This window comes from Tiliqua scincoides, chromosome 5, assembly GCF_035046505.1.
Source record: "Tiliqua scincoides isolate rTilSci1 chromosome 5, rTilSci1.hap2, whole genome shotgun sequence".
NCBI lineage: Eukaryota > Metazoa > Chordata > Lepidosauria > Squamata > Scincidae > Tiliqua > Tiliqua scincoides.
In genome coordinates this window covers 97,983,987-98,000,485 of record NC_089825.1, presented here as the reverse complement: position 1 = coordinate 98,000,485, position 16,499 = coordinate 97,983,987, and the positions used below count along the sequence as shown (strand labels likewise).

General features: G+C 44.2%; 3 protein-coding genes across 3 annotated transcripts; 1 reads left to right on the top strand and 2 right to left on the bottom strand.

Annotated features, from left to right (window-relative positions):
- Window positions 1-3,216: 3,216 nt before the first annotated feature.
- On the top strand, window positions 3,217-4,200 carry LOC136652506 (olfactory receptor 10A4-like). Its single transcript, XM_066629447.1, has one exon. The coding sequence runs from the start codon at window positions 3,217-3,219 to the stop codon at window positions 4,198-4,200; it is 984 nt and encodes a 327-aa protein (XP_066485544.1).
- Window positions 4,201-7,842: 3,642 nt separating this feature from the next.
- Window positions 7,843-8,793, bottom strand: LOC136652505 (olfactory receptor 6M1-like). The gene has a single exon (XM_066629445.1). The coding sequence runs from the start codon at window positions 8,791-8,793 to the stop codon at window positions 7,843-7,845; it is 951 nt and encodes a 316-aa protein (XP_066485542.1).
- Window positions 8,794-12,614: 3,821 nt separating this feature from the next.
- Window positions 12,615-13,550, bottom strand: LOC136652504 (olfactory receptor 10C1-like). Its single transcript, XM_066629444.1, has one exon. It carries the CDS (start codon window positions 13,548-13,550, stop codon window positions 12,615-12,617), a length of 936 nt encoding a protein of 311 aa, XP_066485541.1.
- Window positions 13,551-16,499: the final 2,949 nt, after the last annotated feature.

The window sequence follows — 16,499 nt, the reverse complement described above, 5'->3', positions numbered from 1 at the left end:
GCAGGCCCACTGCTGGTGATATTTGATAAGAGTACAACCTTTGTCTAATCTTTTCTCATGTGAGTACAACAGATGAAGATTTACAGACTTACAGCCCAATCCTGAGCTGTCTGGAGAGCCCGGCTCGGCAGAACCGAAAGGGGCTGCCACCGAATCCTGTGCCTCCCATGGACGTTGAGTAAGGTACTCCCCTTCCCCTGAGTAAGGTAAGCAGCCCTGCAATGGGGCTACTCACTTTACCGCTGACTTTGCACAAGCGCCCTGGATCCTGCGGAGCTCAGCTCTGTGGATCCTCCTCCAACACACCTCCCACCCACTCCCACCGGCCTCCCCCCTGCCCGGAACACCTCCCCCATGCCCCCGTCTATGTCCCGCCTCCTGTTCTGCAGTCCGGCAGTCTGGGAGACCGCTAAGCCACAGAACTTGGGTCACCGCCTGGCGCTAGCCCAGCACCAGCCGGTGCTGGGCTAGCACTGACAGGAGCCTGGCAGTGAGCCCCGCAAACGTGCCTTACGGCATGTTTGTGACTATGGCTGGTGGCACAGAGCCGTGCCTCCAATCACAGGATTGGGCTCTAAGACTGTGAAGAACATCAAACCATACAGATATTCCTGTGCCTGTAAAATATCACAGATAAGATTATATTAGACTGTTAATTTTCTGTCCCCTGACCTTGATAGGGGAAATAAGACATGTTGGTGCAATGTTCAATTTTGTGTTTCTTGAAAGGTGAAGAATAGCACCATGAGATATTGCATGTTTTCTGTTAATCACTTCAGGGAGATTGAAGGCAGGAGAGGGAACACAAATCTCAGAGGTCACTAACAGAAACTCATATAATCGGAGTCACCAATGCACAACTCTTTCACAATCACTGTGCCTTCTTAACGTTTTCAGAGGTAGGTGAATAATTTACTTATCTTGATTTATGGACACTTTGCTGTTTCCACCTGTAATGAGTAAACACAAATAGATTTATAGGTTATTTGGAGGTATAGTAGTGGTCAGTAATCCATAAACTCACCAATGTGTGCTTCTGGATGGATCATCACTGACTCAAGTTTAACAAAAGTTGGAAATGTTCATCGCCATGATTTCTATGACATTACATTAGTTCAGTCCAATGGTTCCCAAACTGGTGGGTTGTGACCCACCAGAGGAACCAGAAGCAGGGCATTCACCCTTAAAGGGAGTGTTCCTGCTCCCATGGCAGCAGCAGTGCCACAGGGATCATGGTGCTGCCACTTCCAAGCAGGGACAGCAAAGTGGGGGTGTCTCTTCTGCTTCACTCTCCCTGCTCTGAATGGCTCTAAAGGTGAGGGGGAAAGGCCACTTTCCACCAACGTTTGGGAGCTTGAAAGACTTTGTGTTTTGTCCTCCCTCTAGGAATGCCAGTGGGTAAGGGGGCAAGATTGCTGTGTTCTGATCTCACAGCTCAGTGATCTGGCCCCCTGCTTTCTCACTTGGTTCCTTCTTCTCTGTGGCCCTTTTAAACAATGAATAAGCTGCCTTTTTTGGAGATGGCATATGTTGTGTGTTTTCTAGACTTTGTTAAGAAGAGACAGTGATCATAGTGCATGTCAGGAACAATGATGTTGGGAAATTGAGCAGGTCTGGAAGCCAAATTTAGGTTGTAAGGCGGGGTGCTGAAAGTCAGACCTGCAGGGCTGCTTTTCAGAAATGCTGTACATTCCATCGATAGGGACAGCTAGCCAGGCAGAGCTGAGGGGTATGAATGAATGAATGAACGAATGAGACGCTGGTGTTGAGAAGAGAGCTTTGGATTTGTTAACCACTGGGAAGCATTTTGGACCAGTCAAACTTGTAGAAAAGGGATGGGCTGCACTTGAACCAAAATGAAACTACTGACACTGAGGATCGAGAAGGGATAGTGGGCAAAGTAATGGAGGGCAGGTCTACTACTGGCTATAAATCATGATAGCCACCTGCTCCCTTCAGGTTCTGTGACACTATGCTCATGAATACCAGTTGCTTGGGAACTATGGCAAGAGAGCCATGATCTTTCTCTCCTGCTTGTGGACTTCCCACTGGCAGCTGGTGGGTCACTGCAGAAAAGAGGATACTCTCTACTTTCCTCGTATTTAGAATGAGGAGAAGCAATGTTTGTGAGAGGAGGAGCACTCTCATGGACCAGGGTATTCCATTATTATGTTGCCTACATTGGCTTCTGATGCACTCCTGGGTTGCCTTCAAATTGCTGGTTATTAGCTTACTCTGATCAATTATGAATCTCATCCGCAGGAGGGTTGCCCATCACTAAGAAGCACACAGACTGGTAGTTCATCATCTGGTTTGAATCTTTTGGCCTCTAGATGTGAATGTGTTGACACTGTCATATGATTGACTTCATGGCTGAAATATTTTTAACTATTTCTGTTCCAGGCCTGGCAACGTTTTACAGAAATTGTGCTGTATTAGCTATCCCAGCTGGCTGTTTCACGGGGCATGTCATACTCAGTTTAACTCAGTTATCAAAACATTTGTGTTCCTGGTAGTGAATAGTGAGTGTTATTACTTCAAGACTGTGAATGCAGAAACAAAGCACTCCCATAAGGATCATCCATCAATCCGCATTTAAAGTGCTAATCAATGACTTCTAACCAATATCAAGTCTTGAATGGATTCATCTTCACTTCAAGTTAAAATGTAATACAATTATTCCAATTGATTCCTTATGAAGAAAAGAATAGCTTTCAATTTCAAATGACTCTGAATCACTCACTATAATATAATATTTTACTTTATGTGAAGGTTGGTTGTGAGAGATTACTCTGCCATCAAGCTCACTGGATACAGGAGAACAGTCAGTGAGAAAGAAAGAAATATTACATTAAAAAAAACAACTGCACAATCCTATGCATGTTTACTCATAACTAAATCCAACCAAGTTAAGTCAAGCTTACCTTTAGGTAAGCGTGCATAGAATTGCAGCCTGAGAAATACACACACACAGAGAGGAGAGAGAGAGAGAGAGAGAGAGAGAGAGAGAGAGAGAGAGAGAGAGAGGTAAATATTCATGGGAAGAATAAAGGTCCTCTACCCAATTTTCTGTAGTTGAAATCATCACTTGTTGCTTCCTATAACATTTACTATCAGAAAGAGAGCAGTTCAATGGCTAGGGAGTAGTACAGTCACAGCCTCTGTTAAATTGCTTGACAAAGAAAGCACCTGCAGCTTGACAACCTGCCAGACACAATGAAACAGACTGAGAAAAAATTAATAACCAGTGAGAATCAGACCAGTGTCACAGAATTCATCCTTATTGGTTTCTCCAATCACCCTGAGCTTCAGATTCCCCTCTTTATCATCTTCCTCACTGTCTACACCATAACCGTGAGCGGAAATGTCCTCATCATTATTGTCACAACGATGGATCCTGCCCTTCAAAGTCCAATGTACTACTTTCTCCGGAACTTGTCTTCCTTGGAAATCTGTTTCAATCTGGTCATTGTTCCAAAGATGCTGTCCAACTTCCTGAAAGAGAACACAACTATCTCCTACGCTGGCTGTGCTACACAAATGTATTTTTTCTTCTTTTTTGGTGCGGCTGAGTGCTGCCTTCTCGCTGCCATGGCGTACGACCGTTACATCGCCATTTGTAACCCCTTGCGCTATCCAGACATCATGAACAAGACAGCTTGCTTCCAACTTGCTGGGGCATCCTGGTTCTCAGGGTTCCCTGTCTCCACTGTGCAGACCACTTGGATATTCAGTTTGCCGTTTTGTGGGCCTAACAGAGTCAACCATTTCTTCTGTGACAGTCCCCCAGTGCTAGAATTGGCCTGTGCGGACACCTACATGTTTGAAATTGAAGCCCTGACAGCCACTGTGCTCTTCATCATGTTCCCTTTCCTGTTAATTCTGCTCACGTATGTCCGCATCATCACTACTATTTTGAGAATGCCTTCAGCAGAGGGTAGACATAAAGCCTTCTCCACCTGTTCTTCCCATCTTGTGGTGGTGACTCTGTTTTATGGCACAGCCACATCTACCTACTTCAGACCCAAGTCCGGCTATTCACCTGATACAAAGAAGATCCTCTCTCTCTCTTACACTGTCATCACACCCATGTTAAACCCCATCATTTACAGCCTAAGAAACAAGGAGGTGAAAGGTGCATTGAAGAGAACATTAGGCAGGAGCATATTCTTGCAGAAAGCGAACATCATTCCTGGCTGACCCATTGTCATAGGGATAGTGGGCACCCATTCATCTCTAGAGGACAGCAGCATCAAGTGATGATTGTAGACTGGGCCATGAGAAATATAACATCACAGTCACATTTCCACCTTATCAGATCTCAAACCCAGTAGCTTGGCTCCAGTGATCATGTGTACTGTTTTTACGACAAGATCTTCTTCCTCTTCCTACTTGCTTTAGACCTGTGTGACTTTGAAAGCTTCTCTTGAGGGTTGGAAGAAGTTCTGAATGGTGTGGAATCATATATAACAATGGCCTTGGCCCCTTTATAGTATTTATACCTGGAGTAAGAGGAATCTTTCAAAAAAGTTGTTTGCTTATATTTGATAGAGGGAGATCGACGTTCTCTATTCACCCCAGCACATCATCTTTTCCTATGACCATTTGCTGGTGTCTTAATGTAGGTTGTGAGTCCTCTGGTACGGGCAAGCACTTCAAAATGTATTTTGCTGTGTAAGGGTGCAATTTTAACCAACTTTCCAGCACTGAACTAGCTGCAATGCAGCCCCAAGGTAAGGTAACAAACATGCCCTTACCTTGAGGAGGCCCCCTTGATTGACTGCCCTACCTTCACTGCCTCCCCATTGCAGAATGCAGTGCACACCACATTGGCACACTTACATCAGTGCTGGAAAGTTGGTTAGGATTGTGCCCTAAACCGCTTTTTGAACATTTTGCTGACAACCAGTCAGCAAAAAAAAAAAAAAGAAAAAGCCATCCATACATGTACCGTGTACATCCATACTTAAAAAAAAAGAAAAGCCATCCATACATGTACCGTGGATACCTTTGGCCTCTAATCTGCTAAACGAGGGATCAGGAAACAAAGATGTCCATTCATTCTTGATATTAATGGAATTCCGAACAAGAGTTGCCCATCCAAGTTCCATCTTTTGCCCAGGTTCCCACCACAAAAGACACGAGACCATGTGATCTGGATTAAAATAGGCCAAATTTATTGTTCTAGAATGACTGATGGATTTACAACTGCAATGGATCCTGTCTGCTCATACTTCTCATCCTTAAAGTGCAGGAACTACTTTTGCCAATGACAGCTAAACTGTCCTGCCCCCTCCCCCCAGGGGAAATGACCTTGACTTCAACCTTTGGTTGCTTTTTGGCAACCACAGCTTTTCAAAGCCAATTGGCCACTATTTTTTTTGTTTGTTACTGATTTATTGGGTGAGCTGTACTGTTGTATAAATAAATAAATGGGGGGGGGGGTCACACCAACCCTAGTGATTTCATTGCATTTAGGTTGTGTGCCTGATATTGGTCCATCATGGGGGTTGCACAATGAGTGCCCGCACTGGGTGACGCCCCTGCCTATGCTGTCAAAAAAGAACCCACTAGAGCATTACCATTCCAGAAATCCACTTCTGAATAGAGGTACAATCCCTGCATGCCTGTGACCTCAAAGATGGAGCACTCTGGCATAGATCATTCTGGTGAACTACATGGACCTGGGGAGGAAGATCTTGCTGAAGAGACTCCCAAACCATGAGTTACAGGTGGTGGGTGAGGTTACACTTCTGGTAGTCCTTCTGGCACTCCAGCTGACACTGGCCATGGCTCTAAGGATCAGCTCATAGTTGAAGCTGCAGGAGTTTGGCCTCTTGCAGGCCCAGAGAGACTGGGGCACTTAACTTGGGGGATGACTAACAAAGATAACATCCCTCTCAGTTTATCTACTCTAACTAGTGGGGTAGAAAAAGCCTAATGTTGTCAGTGAATGTATCAAAATTTGGAAAAAGGTTGGACAGACATGAGAAGGAATTTTTTTTTACTTACTTCCTGCAGGTGGAAGCGGTGTCCGATACCCTCCACCACCTTAGAATGCAATACTGGCACAACTTCATGCTATAGGGTGGAAGGGGATAGAATAACACTCCAATCCTAACCCACACTGGAACAGGAAGGCCAGTTGGCCTGCCCCAGATCCAGCACAATTCAGCCCGGGGAAGGGTAATTAATTCCCCTTACCCAAGATAATGTGGCAGCAGCCCCAATGGGTCTACTCAAATATGCGCCACATAAAGAGGTAGGGGAGCTGTGTTGCCAGAGCTGTGCTGTGTTGCTTGGGAGTGGGGTCAGGATCCAGCACAAGGACCGGATCTTGGCTCCACCTCCTGCTCAGTCCCAGGTCACCCATGAGTCCACCTGCTGCCTGCCCTCTCCCTGCCCCGAATTGCCCCGTCCTGCCATTCCCCCATCTTCTCCAAGCCAGCACATCAGCCTGACTCAGCTGGTGTAAACTTACTGGTGCGCACACTCTGTGGGGCCCACAGACATGTGCCAGCCTACCTCCTCTCCCAGTGGTGCGAAAATGCTTCACAGCACTTTCACAACAAATACAGACCACCACATGTGACTTGCACCAGCCTAAGGGCTGTTAGGATTGGGACATTAGGCTATTAGCCAATAATTTGCCAAAAATATAGCTTAAAAGATATTTGTTTGCTTGTTTGAAGAATTTCCATACTGCTTTCAGTCTAGATGTTCTCAACATTCCTGGAACTGTACACTGCAGGGTGTGGGGAAACTGGTAGTGGTGGACAAGCTGTTTTCAGGAAAGCTTGGCACCGCTTACTCTTCTTCATGCTGGGAAACATCAGGTAAAATTATGAGGAACCCCAATGTTCCTTGGAACCCACAAAATTGAAAATAGCAGGTGAATTGTTCTTTATGTTAACTCGGTCAGCAAGGTGATGTAAAAGGATGCAAGAAAGAAAACAGTCCCATTAGACCTTCACCCTCATTTTTCACACTTCTGTAGTCTTGGGGAAAAAAAATAAAATAAAATAAAAACATTGAAGGGAGTAAGTTACACTCAGGCTGCAATCCTAACCACACTTTCCTGAGAGTAAGTCCCATTGAACAAAATAAGACTTACATCTGAGTAGATCTGGTTAGGATTGTGCCCTTAGTGTTGTAACTCAAGGAAAGAGTTGAAAGAATGTAGATATGATGACCAACAGGTGCCTTTTTAAGGCCAAATCCAATTTTCCAGTGCTGGTGTAGCTGTGCCAATGGGGTGTGCACTGCATCCTGTGGTGGGGGAGCAGTCACAGAGACCTCTTCCAGGTATGGGAACATTTATTCCCTTACTTCGGGGCTGCATTGTGGCTGCACCAGTGCTGGAAAGTTGGATAGGATTGGGCCCTTAATCATCACTATTACACTGATGGGCCAATCCTCGGCCAGCCTGCAGGGTACAGCAGTGCTGATGCAGTGCCCGCTGTATCCAGTGGGGCAGTTGAGGACCAGGAAATGGAAGACAGGCAAGTAAAGGAAATCTTTATTTACCTACTCTGCCGCTCCCTGCTCCCTACTGGGCCTACTCAGATCTATGCCAGCTCTTTTGCTGGTGTAAATCCAGTAGGTCCAAGAAGGGGTGTCAGATATGGGCTGGGACAAAGGATCTCAGCATGCATGGCTGCTGCTGAGATCCTCCCCTGCTACGACAGAGGACTGTGAGATGCAGTGATGATTGTCATCACTGTGATGCAGTGAGATTCGCCATCACCTCCTGTCCATTGAATTGGGCCATGAATGAGAAAAAGACGCAAATCCGTCTACAAAGGGGCATGTTGCTCCTTCTTTCTCACAAAGATGGTTTCATCACAGATGAAATTCCTTGGACAGTTCAAATTCTTTTCTCCTCATTTTCATTTTGTGGATAACTTTGTTCAGCCCTCTTTTCATATCCTGGTTCCTGAGGGTATAGATCATTGGGTTGAGCATTGGAGTGACCACACTGTACACTACAGCTATCATTTTATTCAGGTCAAAGGATGAGCGGGTGGTTGGGCTCACATACATGAAAATCACAGTCCCATAGTACAGAGAGACAACAGTCAGGTGGGAGGCGCAAGTGGAGAAAGCCTTGCGACGCCCCTGAGAGGAAGGGATTCTCAATATGGTTACACTAATGTAGATGTAGGAGACCACAGTGGCCAGGAATGTACCCAGAATCACCATTGCTGAAAGCAGGAATACAACCTTCTGTGTGAGACTGGTGTCTACGCAAGCCAGCTTCAGTAGTGGTGGAATATCGCAAAAGAAATGGTTGATGATGTTGGGCCCACAGAAAGGTAAATTCACCACTATAATGGCTGCTACCATTGGGGCCAGGAAGCCCCCTGCCCAGCAACCCAGTACAAAAGAAACACAGACTCTTTTATTCATGATTGTTGAATATCTGAGAGGGTAGCATATGGCCACATACCGATCATAAGCCATGACTGCAAGGAGGAAGCACTCAGCTGTCCCAAGGAAGAAAAAGAAATAGGACTGTAGCAAGCAGCCAACAAAGCTAATGGTGTGAACCTCCATCAACAAGATGGACAACAGTTTGGGGACAGTTGAAGAGGTATAACCCATGTCTAAGAAGGAGAGGTTCCCTAAGAAGAAGTACATGGGGGTTTGAAGGTGACTATGCATCTTAATTGTTACGATGATGACAATGTTGCCAGTCATGGTCAGGAGATACATCGCAAGGAAGAGAAAGAAGAGTGAAAGTTCTATCTTCCTGGTATTTGGGAAGCCCAAAATGAAGAACGCTGTCACCATGGTGTGATTCAGAGGTTCTGTGAACCACCCTTCTGGCATCTATAAGACACAGAAAACAGAACAGTGTGGTTGTTCATTAGCCCAGTAAGTAAATGGAAAAAATGTAATTAAAACCTGGTACAAAACTTTATTGTTTGTTTCTTCATCCTCTGCTCTCACAGAATGGAAAATCAAAAAACTTGCAAACATGGAATTGTATTTAGAGAAACTCCTCTTTATCCAACACTCTGTATACATCTTTGTGGTATTGGCAGTGGCATTGCTAGGAAGGTGCAGGGGGGGTGCAGCCACCCACATTTTAAATCTTTTTTTAAAATCTTGGTATTTTTTAATAATACCATCATATTATATATAAAGTGGTGTGTAGTTTCATGCAGAATGCAATGAATCAAACCACACTGAAATATCTCTATTCTATCAAAAGTTATAGCCAAAAAACCAGAGGGGGCAGGGCAATGGTATATCACCATGCCCACAATCCAGGGTGTTGCCCTGCCCATTGCATGGGAGGATGACCATCATAGGGGTGATACACTGGCCTCCTGCACTGGGTGACGTAAACCCCAGTGACACCACTGGGTATCGAAATACTACTGCTGCCCATATTTAGCGATATGCCAAACAAAAATTGTTTTGGATTTTGTTTCATTTGGTGACTAGGGTTGCAATCTCATGTACACTTTCCTGGGATCAGGCCCAATTAAACTTAATTGTGAGCCAACGCACATAGGCTTGTGCTGTTGGGCTACACTTCTATGCACATTTACATGGGAGTAAGTCTGATATAATGCAATGGGGCTCACTTCAGGGTAGACATGGAAAAGATTGCACTTTGGATTCATTGCAGCAGTTCGTTTCAACTGTTTGTTGCCCAAGTTCGTGTCCAAATGAAGAGGGTTGCTTCAATTCCATTTGGATATTTTTTAAAAAAACATTTCCCACTTTATTTCAATTAGCAACATTCAATTCTTTCATATTTTTTTTCAAAATTGGATGGAACTTACAGAGATGGAAGCCACCCCAAAAGTGCACAAAGCTAGTCAAATTGCATCCAAATAGTGCTGGCATGTTCATTCTAGGGGTAATTGAAGATCAATAATGTTAAAAGTTATATCTATCTTGTTCCATGTTGTTGTGGGCAGTTTGGACCCGTTTGTGCCAAAGTCACAGGAAATGCTGAACTGATCTTAGGAGAGTTACCTGAAACAGTTCAGAAAAAAATAGATCGAACCCTTCTAATGAATTGTAATATTTATTTTTTGCAAGGAACTCAGAGTTTTTCAGAGATAACTCAAAGATATTCATGATTTCTTTCCCTTTTTTGTCCTCCCAACAACCCTGTGAGATAGGTGCGGCTCCGTGATAGACCCAAGGTAACACTGTAAAGCTTTGTATCTAAGCAGAAATTTGAACCTGAACCTTCCACTTCCAAGCCCAGCACTGGAAACACCCCGTCATCCTGGCCTGTAATACTTCTGCATAATTGTAATGTGGGGCGTCAAAACAAAACTCATATGGACAACAAAGGAGAAGGATCTTCACTTGGAATTAAAGCAGCAACAATGACAACAAAATGTCTTATTAACTGCTAAATAAGAACAAAAAACCCCAAATCTAATAGACTTACTTGGAGGCCCAAAACAAAAGGGAGACGTAGTTGCCTTGACTTTTATCTTTTGTGTATGCTGTAAAGCTCCAAATCCATAAGGAAAGCAGCCGACAAGCTTGAGTGATTATGGTCAAATAAACATATCTATTTATATTAAAACTATAGAAGATTGTCTTATATTATCTTACAAGACACAATGACTATAACAGGGTATTTTTTTCCTCACCTTGGACAATATCTGTTAATTTCCCAAAGAAAGCAAGCACTAGCTCTGATATTGTTTGCAATTGGCAGTAGAATCTCTGGGACTATTGCATGTCTCTTGAGTTTTGACTGATTTAAGCCCTAGTGGCTATGAGATATGCTAGGATAAAAAATGCTGAGAACTTAATAGTTTGGTAAGTAGATGAAGTAATCTCAGCTCTGATGATGTAGGGTTGGTTCCTGAGGGCGATAAGTTGGAGCATTTAATAAGGCCTCCTGAGTACTGAAGAGTCCATGGCCTCAACTATGCCATTTTTTACAATGCACCAAACATATAAGAAATTCAATTACAGCAGAAGATAATGTTCCATTTCTGTGATCTGCATCTTCCATCTTCAGGGCCCACCAGGTCTGGGGCCTTCCCAATATTCCCCAATATCTTGGCACTGAAACTTTTGTGCTGACATAGAACAGAAATATTCACTATGTGATCCCTGATTGAGGAGATCTAGGAAGGAGAAGGACGCTGATAAGAATGAAAAATGAAAAAAAAGAAGTCCAATAGCAACTAGGCAAAACAGAGGAATTGAACAGGATTTTAAAAGAGGAATATTTTCAAAAGAAATGTGGGGTTTGATTAGGGATTTCTCCACTACACTGAAATAGCTATTTTTGATTTGAAAATCAAAATTGGGGAAGACTGAATGCCGCTCTAGTCCATTGAAACCACAGCTTGCATTAAAACCAGATTGTAAGGCTGCAAACCTATACAAATGCACCTGGGAAAATGACCTACTGAATTGACTAGGGCTTACTTCTGAGATGACAGGTTTAGGATTGCCCAGCAACTCAATTAACAGTACAGTCCTATCCTCATCCAGCCCAGAGTACAGTCTTGTATGTAGCCTTGACTGCATGCTATGGGCCAGCTGGGGACCAGATAGCAAAGGAGAGGTGATTTATTTGTGTAGTGGTTTTGTGTTCTACCTTTCCAGCTGAAAACCATACAAGGTGGCATACAATAAAATCAACATAGTATCGTTGAAAAATCAAAACACAGAAAATAAAATAGGCAATAAAATAGCAGCAATTTTCAGAAGTATGGTGCCACCACAGTAAAGACATTTACCCGGATGAAACATTTTTACTTACCTGCTCTGCTACAACATGGTCCCAATGGGCCAACACAGATCTACACCAGCTTTTTGGGTAGTGCAAATCCCAGTCAGTCCAGGGGAGTTGTCAAAGCTAGACTGGGTACATAGAATATCAGTGATGCTGCTATTTGCTCCTAGGCTGCCTTGGATTTGCCTCCCTGGACCCGCTTGGATTTACAAGTTTCTGAAACATCTTCAAGGGCAGCCCCACATAAAGTGTGTTGCAGTAGTCTAATCTTGATGTTACCATGACATGGATTGCCATGTCCAGGTCCAAATGATCCAGGCATGGTTGCAGGTGGCGAACCAGCCAAAGCTGGACAAAGCCCTCCCCCCTCTAGTCACAGGTGCCTTTTTGTGGTGCCATAAGAGGACTGAATTACAGTGGATCATGGGATCCAGTGCCTAAGCCCTCCATAGGACCAGGTCATTCTTCCTTTGCAAATACATTTTATGCTATACTCATAAATGTAACATTAAAAGGACAAAGAAAGGAAGACGTTCAGAAACAAAAACACCACCTACACAATTTATACTTTTTATTTTAACAAATACATACAAAGAAAAACCAGTTTCTCCTCCAGCGGTGGGCAAAGAATGACATCTAACTCAGGGGGAGGGGCTGGGGAGTCCACCACTGCTTATGGGTAACAATGAAAAGAGCAAGAGGAAACTTTTCTCATTATTTTTATGCAATTGTTTCAAAATCCAAACAAATCTGAAATCCAGACCCATTCCTGTCCCAAGCAGTCCAGATAAGGGATACTCAACCTGTAAAACAAAAAAGTCTTTAATTTATAAGAACCATGACAGTATTTCACAGAGATCTCCAGATTTTAAAGCAACTGCTTTTAGCATTTTGAAGGAAGGAGCTTTAGCACTGTTTTTCTAAGAGCTCCCTTTACTTCCTTGTTCCTCAGACTGTAGATAATGGGGTTCAGGATTGGTGTTATTACAGAGTAGAAGAGAGAGAGGAGCTTGTCTACATTCAAAGAGTAGCTGGATTTGGGGCGGATGTATATAAAAATGGCTGTTCCATAGAATAAGGACACAACTACGAGGTGCGAAGAGCAGGTGGAGAAAGCCTTTTGCCGGCTCTTGGCTGACTGCATCCTTAAGATGGTTGAGATGATCTGAAAATAAGACAGGAGGATCAGCATGAAGGGCATCAAGATGACAAAGGCTGCAGCTCCAATAATTTGGATTTCGTTCCAGTAGGTATTCCCGCACACCAGCTTCAGCACCGGTTGGATCTCACAGAAGAAATGGTTGATGACATTGGAATCACAGAAGGGAAGGTGGAAAATGAAGGTGGTATGACCCATAGCCACCAGGCAGCCACAGACCCAAGAAACAGCCGCCAACTGAATACACACTCTCTTTCTCATGATGATTGGGTAGCGCAGTGGGTTGCATATGGCTACATAGCGATCATAGGCCATGAAGGCCAGGAGGCAACATTCTGTGGCACCAAACAGAAGAAAGAAATACATCTGAGCAGCACAGGCACCCAAAGAGATGCTTTTGTCCAGAGCCAGGATGTTCTCAAGCATCTTGGGGATGGTGACGGAGGTGTAGCAGATCTCCAGGAAAGACAGGTTCCTGAGGAAGAAGTACATAGGGGTGTGGAGGGCAGAGTCCACATTAATGATGACAAGAATGATGGAGTTGCCAAGTACTGTGGCAATGTAAATGGAGAGGAACAGTACGAAGAAAAGGAGTTGAAAACCCGGAGCATTAGAGAAGCCCAATAAAATGAATTTATTCACTGTGGTGACATTTCCCATTGTGCCTTCTTTGATGTATTTTGTCCATGTGAGTTGGAGGAGCAAGATAAAACAATCATGTGTGGACAGATAGGAAAATGAAATTATTTGCATTTTTTTAAAAAAGTAAAATACAGGAGCTGAACCTATTAAACAGGATTTTACATACCTCTGAAAGAAACAAGGGGTTCTTTTGCTCCTTCACAAATGAGCCTGCCAGGGCTAGAAGTACAATAACAACAGCTCAGCTACCGCAGGGGCTAAGTCCTTTGGGTACTCCATTGTCTTCTAGCTCTAAGGGACCTGGCTTACCTGCAAGTTACATCAGGGGCAAATCGAAGACTGTTTTTTAGCAAGTGATGTTTGTCTCACGGATGCTTCAGTTCAAACTATGGCGACATTATCTTTTTTAACCTTTCTGTCCGATGGGTATCACTCTTTACAGAACATGATCCATATGGTGCATTGCAATTTAATTCATGCTACTGTTTTATAACTGCAAGATTCAGAGCATCCACAAGCATGAAAAAATGCAAATACATAATTTTTTTGTGGGGGGTGGATGGGTGTGCACAAGAGACCATCGTGTAAGGAAGCATCCCTGGCACTAGTTACGGTATGAGGCATGTGAGTGTTGGATGCTCAAGGATCATTTCAAAGATTCACAGTGGAACAGCCATGGGTGGTTGGCCTGGCAGTCATGAGCAAACTCATGGTGGGTGGCAGGAATGGAAGAATCCAAGTATTCTGACCCAAGCTTAGGAGACTTTCCCCATTGTTATTTATTGAGTAACCTTTATGTCATATGTCATAAAACGCATGGTGATGTCATACATCTGGTCAAAGGAAATGAGCTCCAGTTCTTCCTACAATGAAAACAATAATGGTGAGCGGGTTGAGCGGATGGTGGCATCTCAACTCCAGAGGGTCTTGGATGAAGCGGATTATCTGGATCCTTTCCAATCTGGTTTCAGGCTGGGCTTTGGGACGGAAACCGCCTTGGTCGCCTTGGTGGATGACCTACGCTGGGGACTGGACAGGGGGAGTGCGTCCCTGTTGGTCCTGCTGGACCTCTCAGCAGCTTTCGATACCATCGACCATGGTATCCTTCTGGGCTGATTGGCCGAGTTGGGAGTTGGAGGCACTGTTTTGTGGTGGTTCTGCTCCTACTTGGAGTGTTGGTCCCAGATGGTGGTGCTGGGTGATGCCTGCTTCACACCCTGACCTTTGAGGTGCAGGGTGCCACAGGGTTCAATTCTGTCCCCCATGCTATTTAACATCTACATGAAACCGCTGGGAGAGGTCATCCTGGGGTTTGGAGTGAGGTGCCATCAATATGCTGATGACACCCAGCTCTATCCTTTCCTCCAGACTCCAGAGTGGCAGTTGAGGTCCTGGAGCGCTGTCTGGAGGCAGTGAGGATCTGGATGGGGGCTAACAAGCTGAAATTAAATCTGGATAAGACAGAGGCTCTCCTGGTTCGGAAACCCTCGATGCAGGTACTGGAGTATCGTCTTGCACTGAATGGGGATGCACTCCCCCTGAAGGAGCAGGTCTGCAGCTTGGGGGTTCACCTGGACTCGCAGCTGCTCCTGGATTCCCAGGTGGCAGCTGTGGCCGGGGGGGGGCCTTTGCTCAACTTCGGCTGGTGTGCCAGCTGCGGCCGTACTTGGATCGTGCAGACCTGGCCATGGTGATCCATGCCATGGTGACATCAAGGCTAGATTATTGTAATGCAATCTATGTGGGGCTGCCCTTGAAGATGGTTCGCAAACTGCAACTAGTGCAGAATGTGGAGGACTGCGTAGTTACTGGAGGTAGGCGGTTTGACTCTGTCAGTCTGCTTCTCCAGCGACTGCACTGGCTGCCCATTCATTTCCAGGCCCAATTCAAGGTGCTGGTTTTGACCTTTAAAGCCCTATACTGCTCTGGACCAGGGTATCTTAGAGATCGCCTACTCCTGTACAAATTGGCTCATCCTCTTAGGTCATCAGAGAAGGCCTTTGTACAAGTGCCACTGCCTAGGGAGGTGCGCGGGGGGCGGCAAGAAACAGGGCCTTCTCAGTAGTGGCACCAACGCTATGGAATTCCCTTCCCCTTGACTTAAGAACTGCTTCCTCTCTTGTAACTTTCCGGCAAGGCCTGAAGACCCTTCTGTTTAGACAAGCCTTCTGAGTTCCTGGCCTTTTTAACATCTTTTAACATCTCTTAACATTTTTTAACATCTGTTCACAGGCCTGATCCTTTTCTAATTTGCTGCCCTATGCTCTTATCTGACTAGTTTTTATCTGACTACTGTTTTTATGATATGTTATGTTTTTATCTGCTTTTAAATTATGTTTTTAACTGTTTTAACCTTGTTTTGTAAGCCTCCTTGAGTCCCTTCGGGAAGAAAGGCAGGGTAAAAATAAAGTATATTAATAATAATAATAATAATAATAATAATAATAATAATAATAATAATAATAATAATAATAATAATAATAATACCCTTGCCCATATTCTGGTTGGTTGGCAACCTTCAGTCTCGAAGGACTATGGTATAAGCCTACAGCACCCGGTATTCCCAGGCAATCTCCCATCCAAGTACTAACCAGGCCTAACTCTGCTTAGCTTCCAAGATCAGATGAGATCTGGTATATGCAGGGTAACAGTTGCTACTGCCCATATTCTAGTTTTTATTTATTTCCTTACTCACAAGACCATCTTTTGAATAACTCTGCCACCTGCCCATTCCTTTTTTCCAATTTCCTGTCCAGGGGCATCACTAGGAGATGCAGGGGGGGGGTGCAGGCCACACGGGGTGACACATATGGGGGGTGACACCACTACTGCCAAAAAAATTTAAATTTTGGTATTTTTTAATAATACCATCATGATATACATCATTTGATGCATAATTTAATGCACAATGCAACAAAAGAAACCATGTTTAAATATTTCTATTCTATCAAATATTATAACACCAAA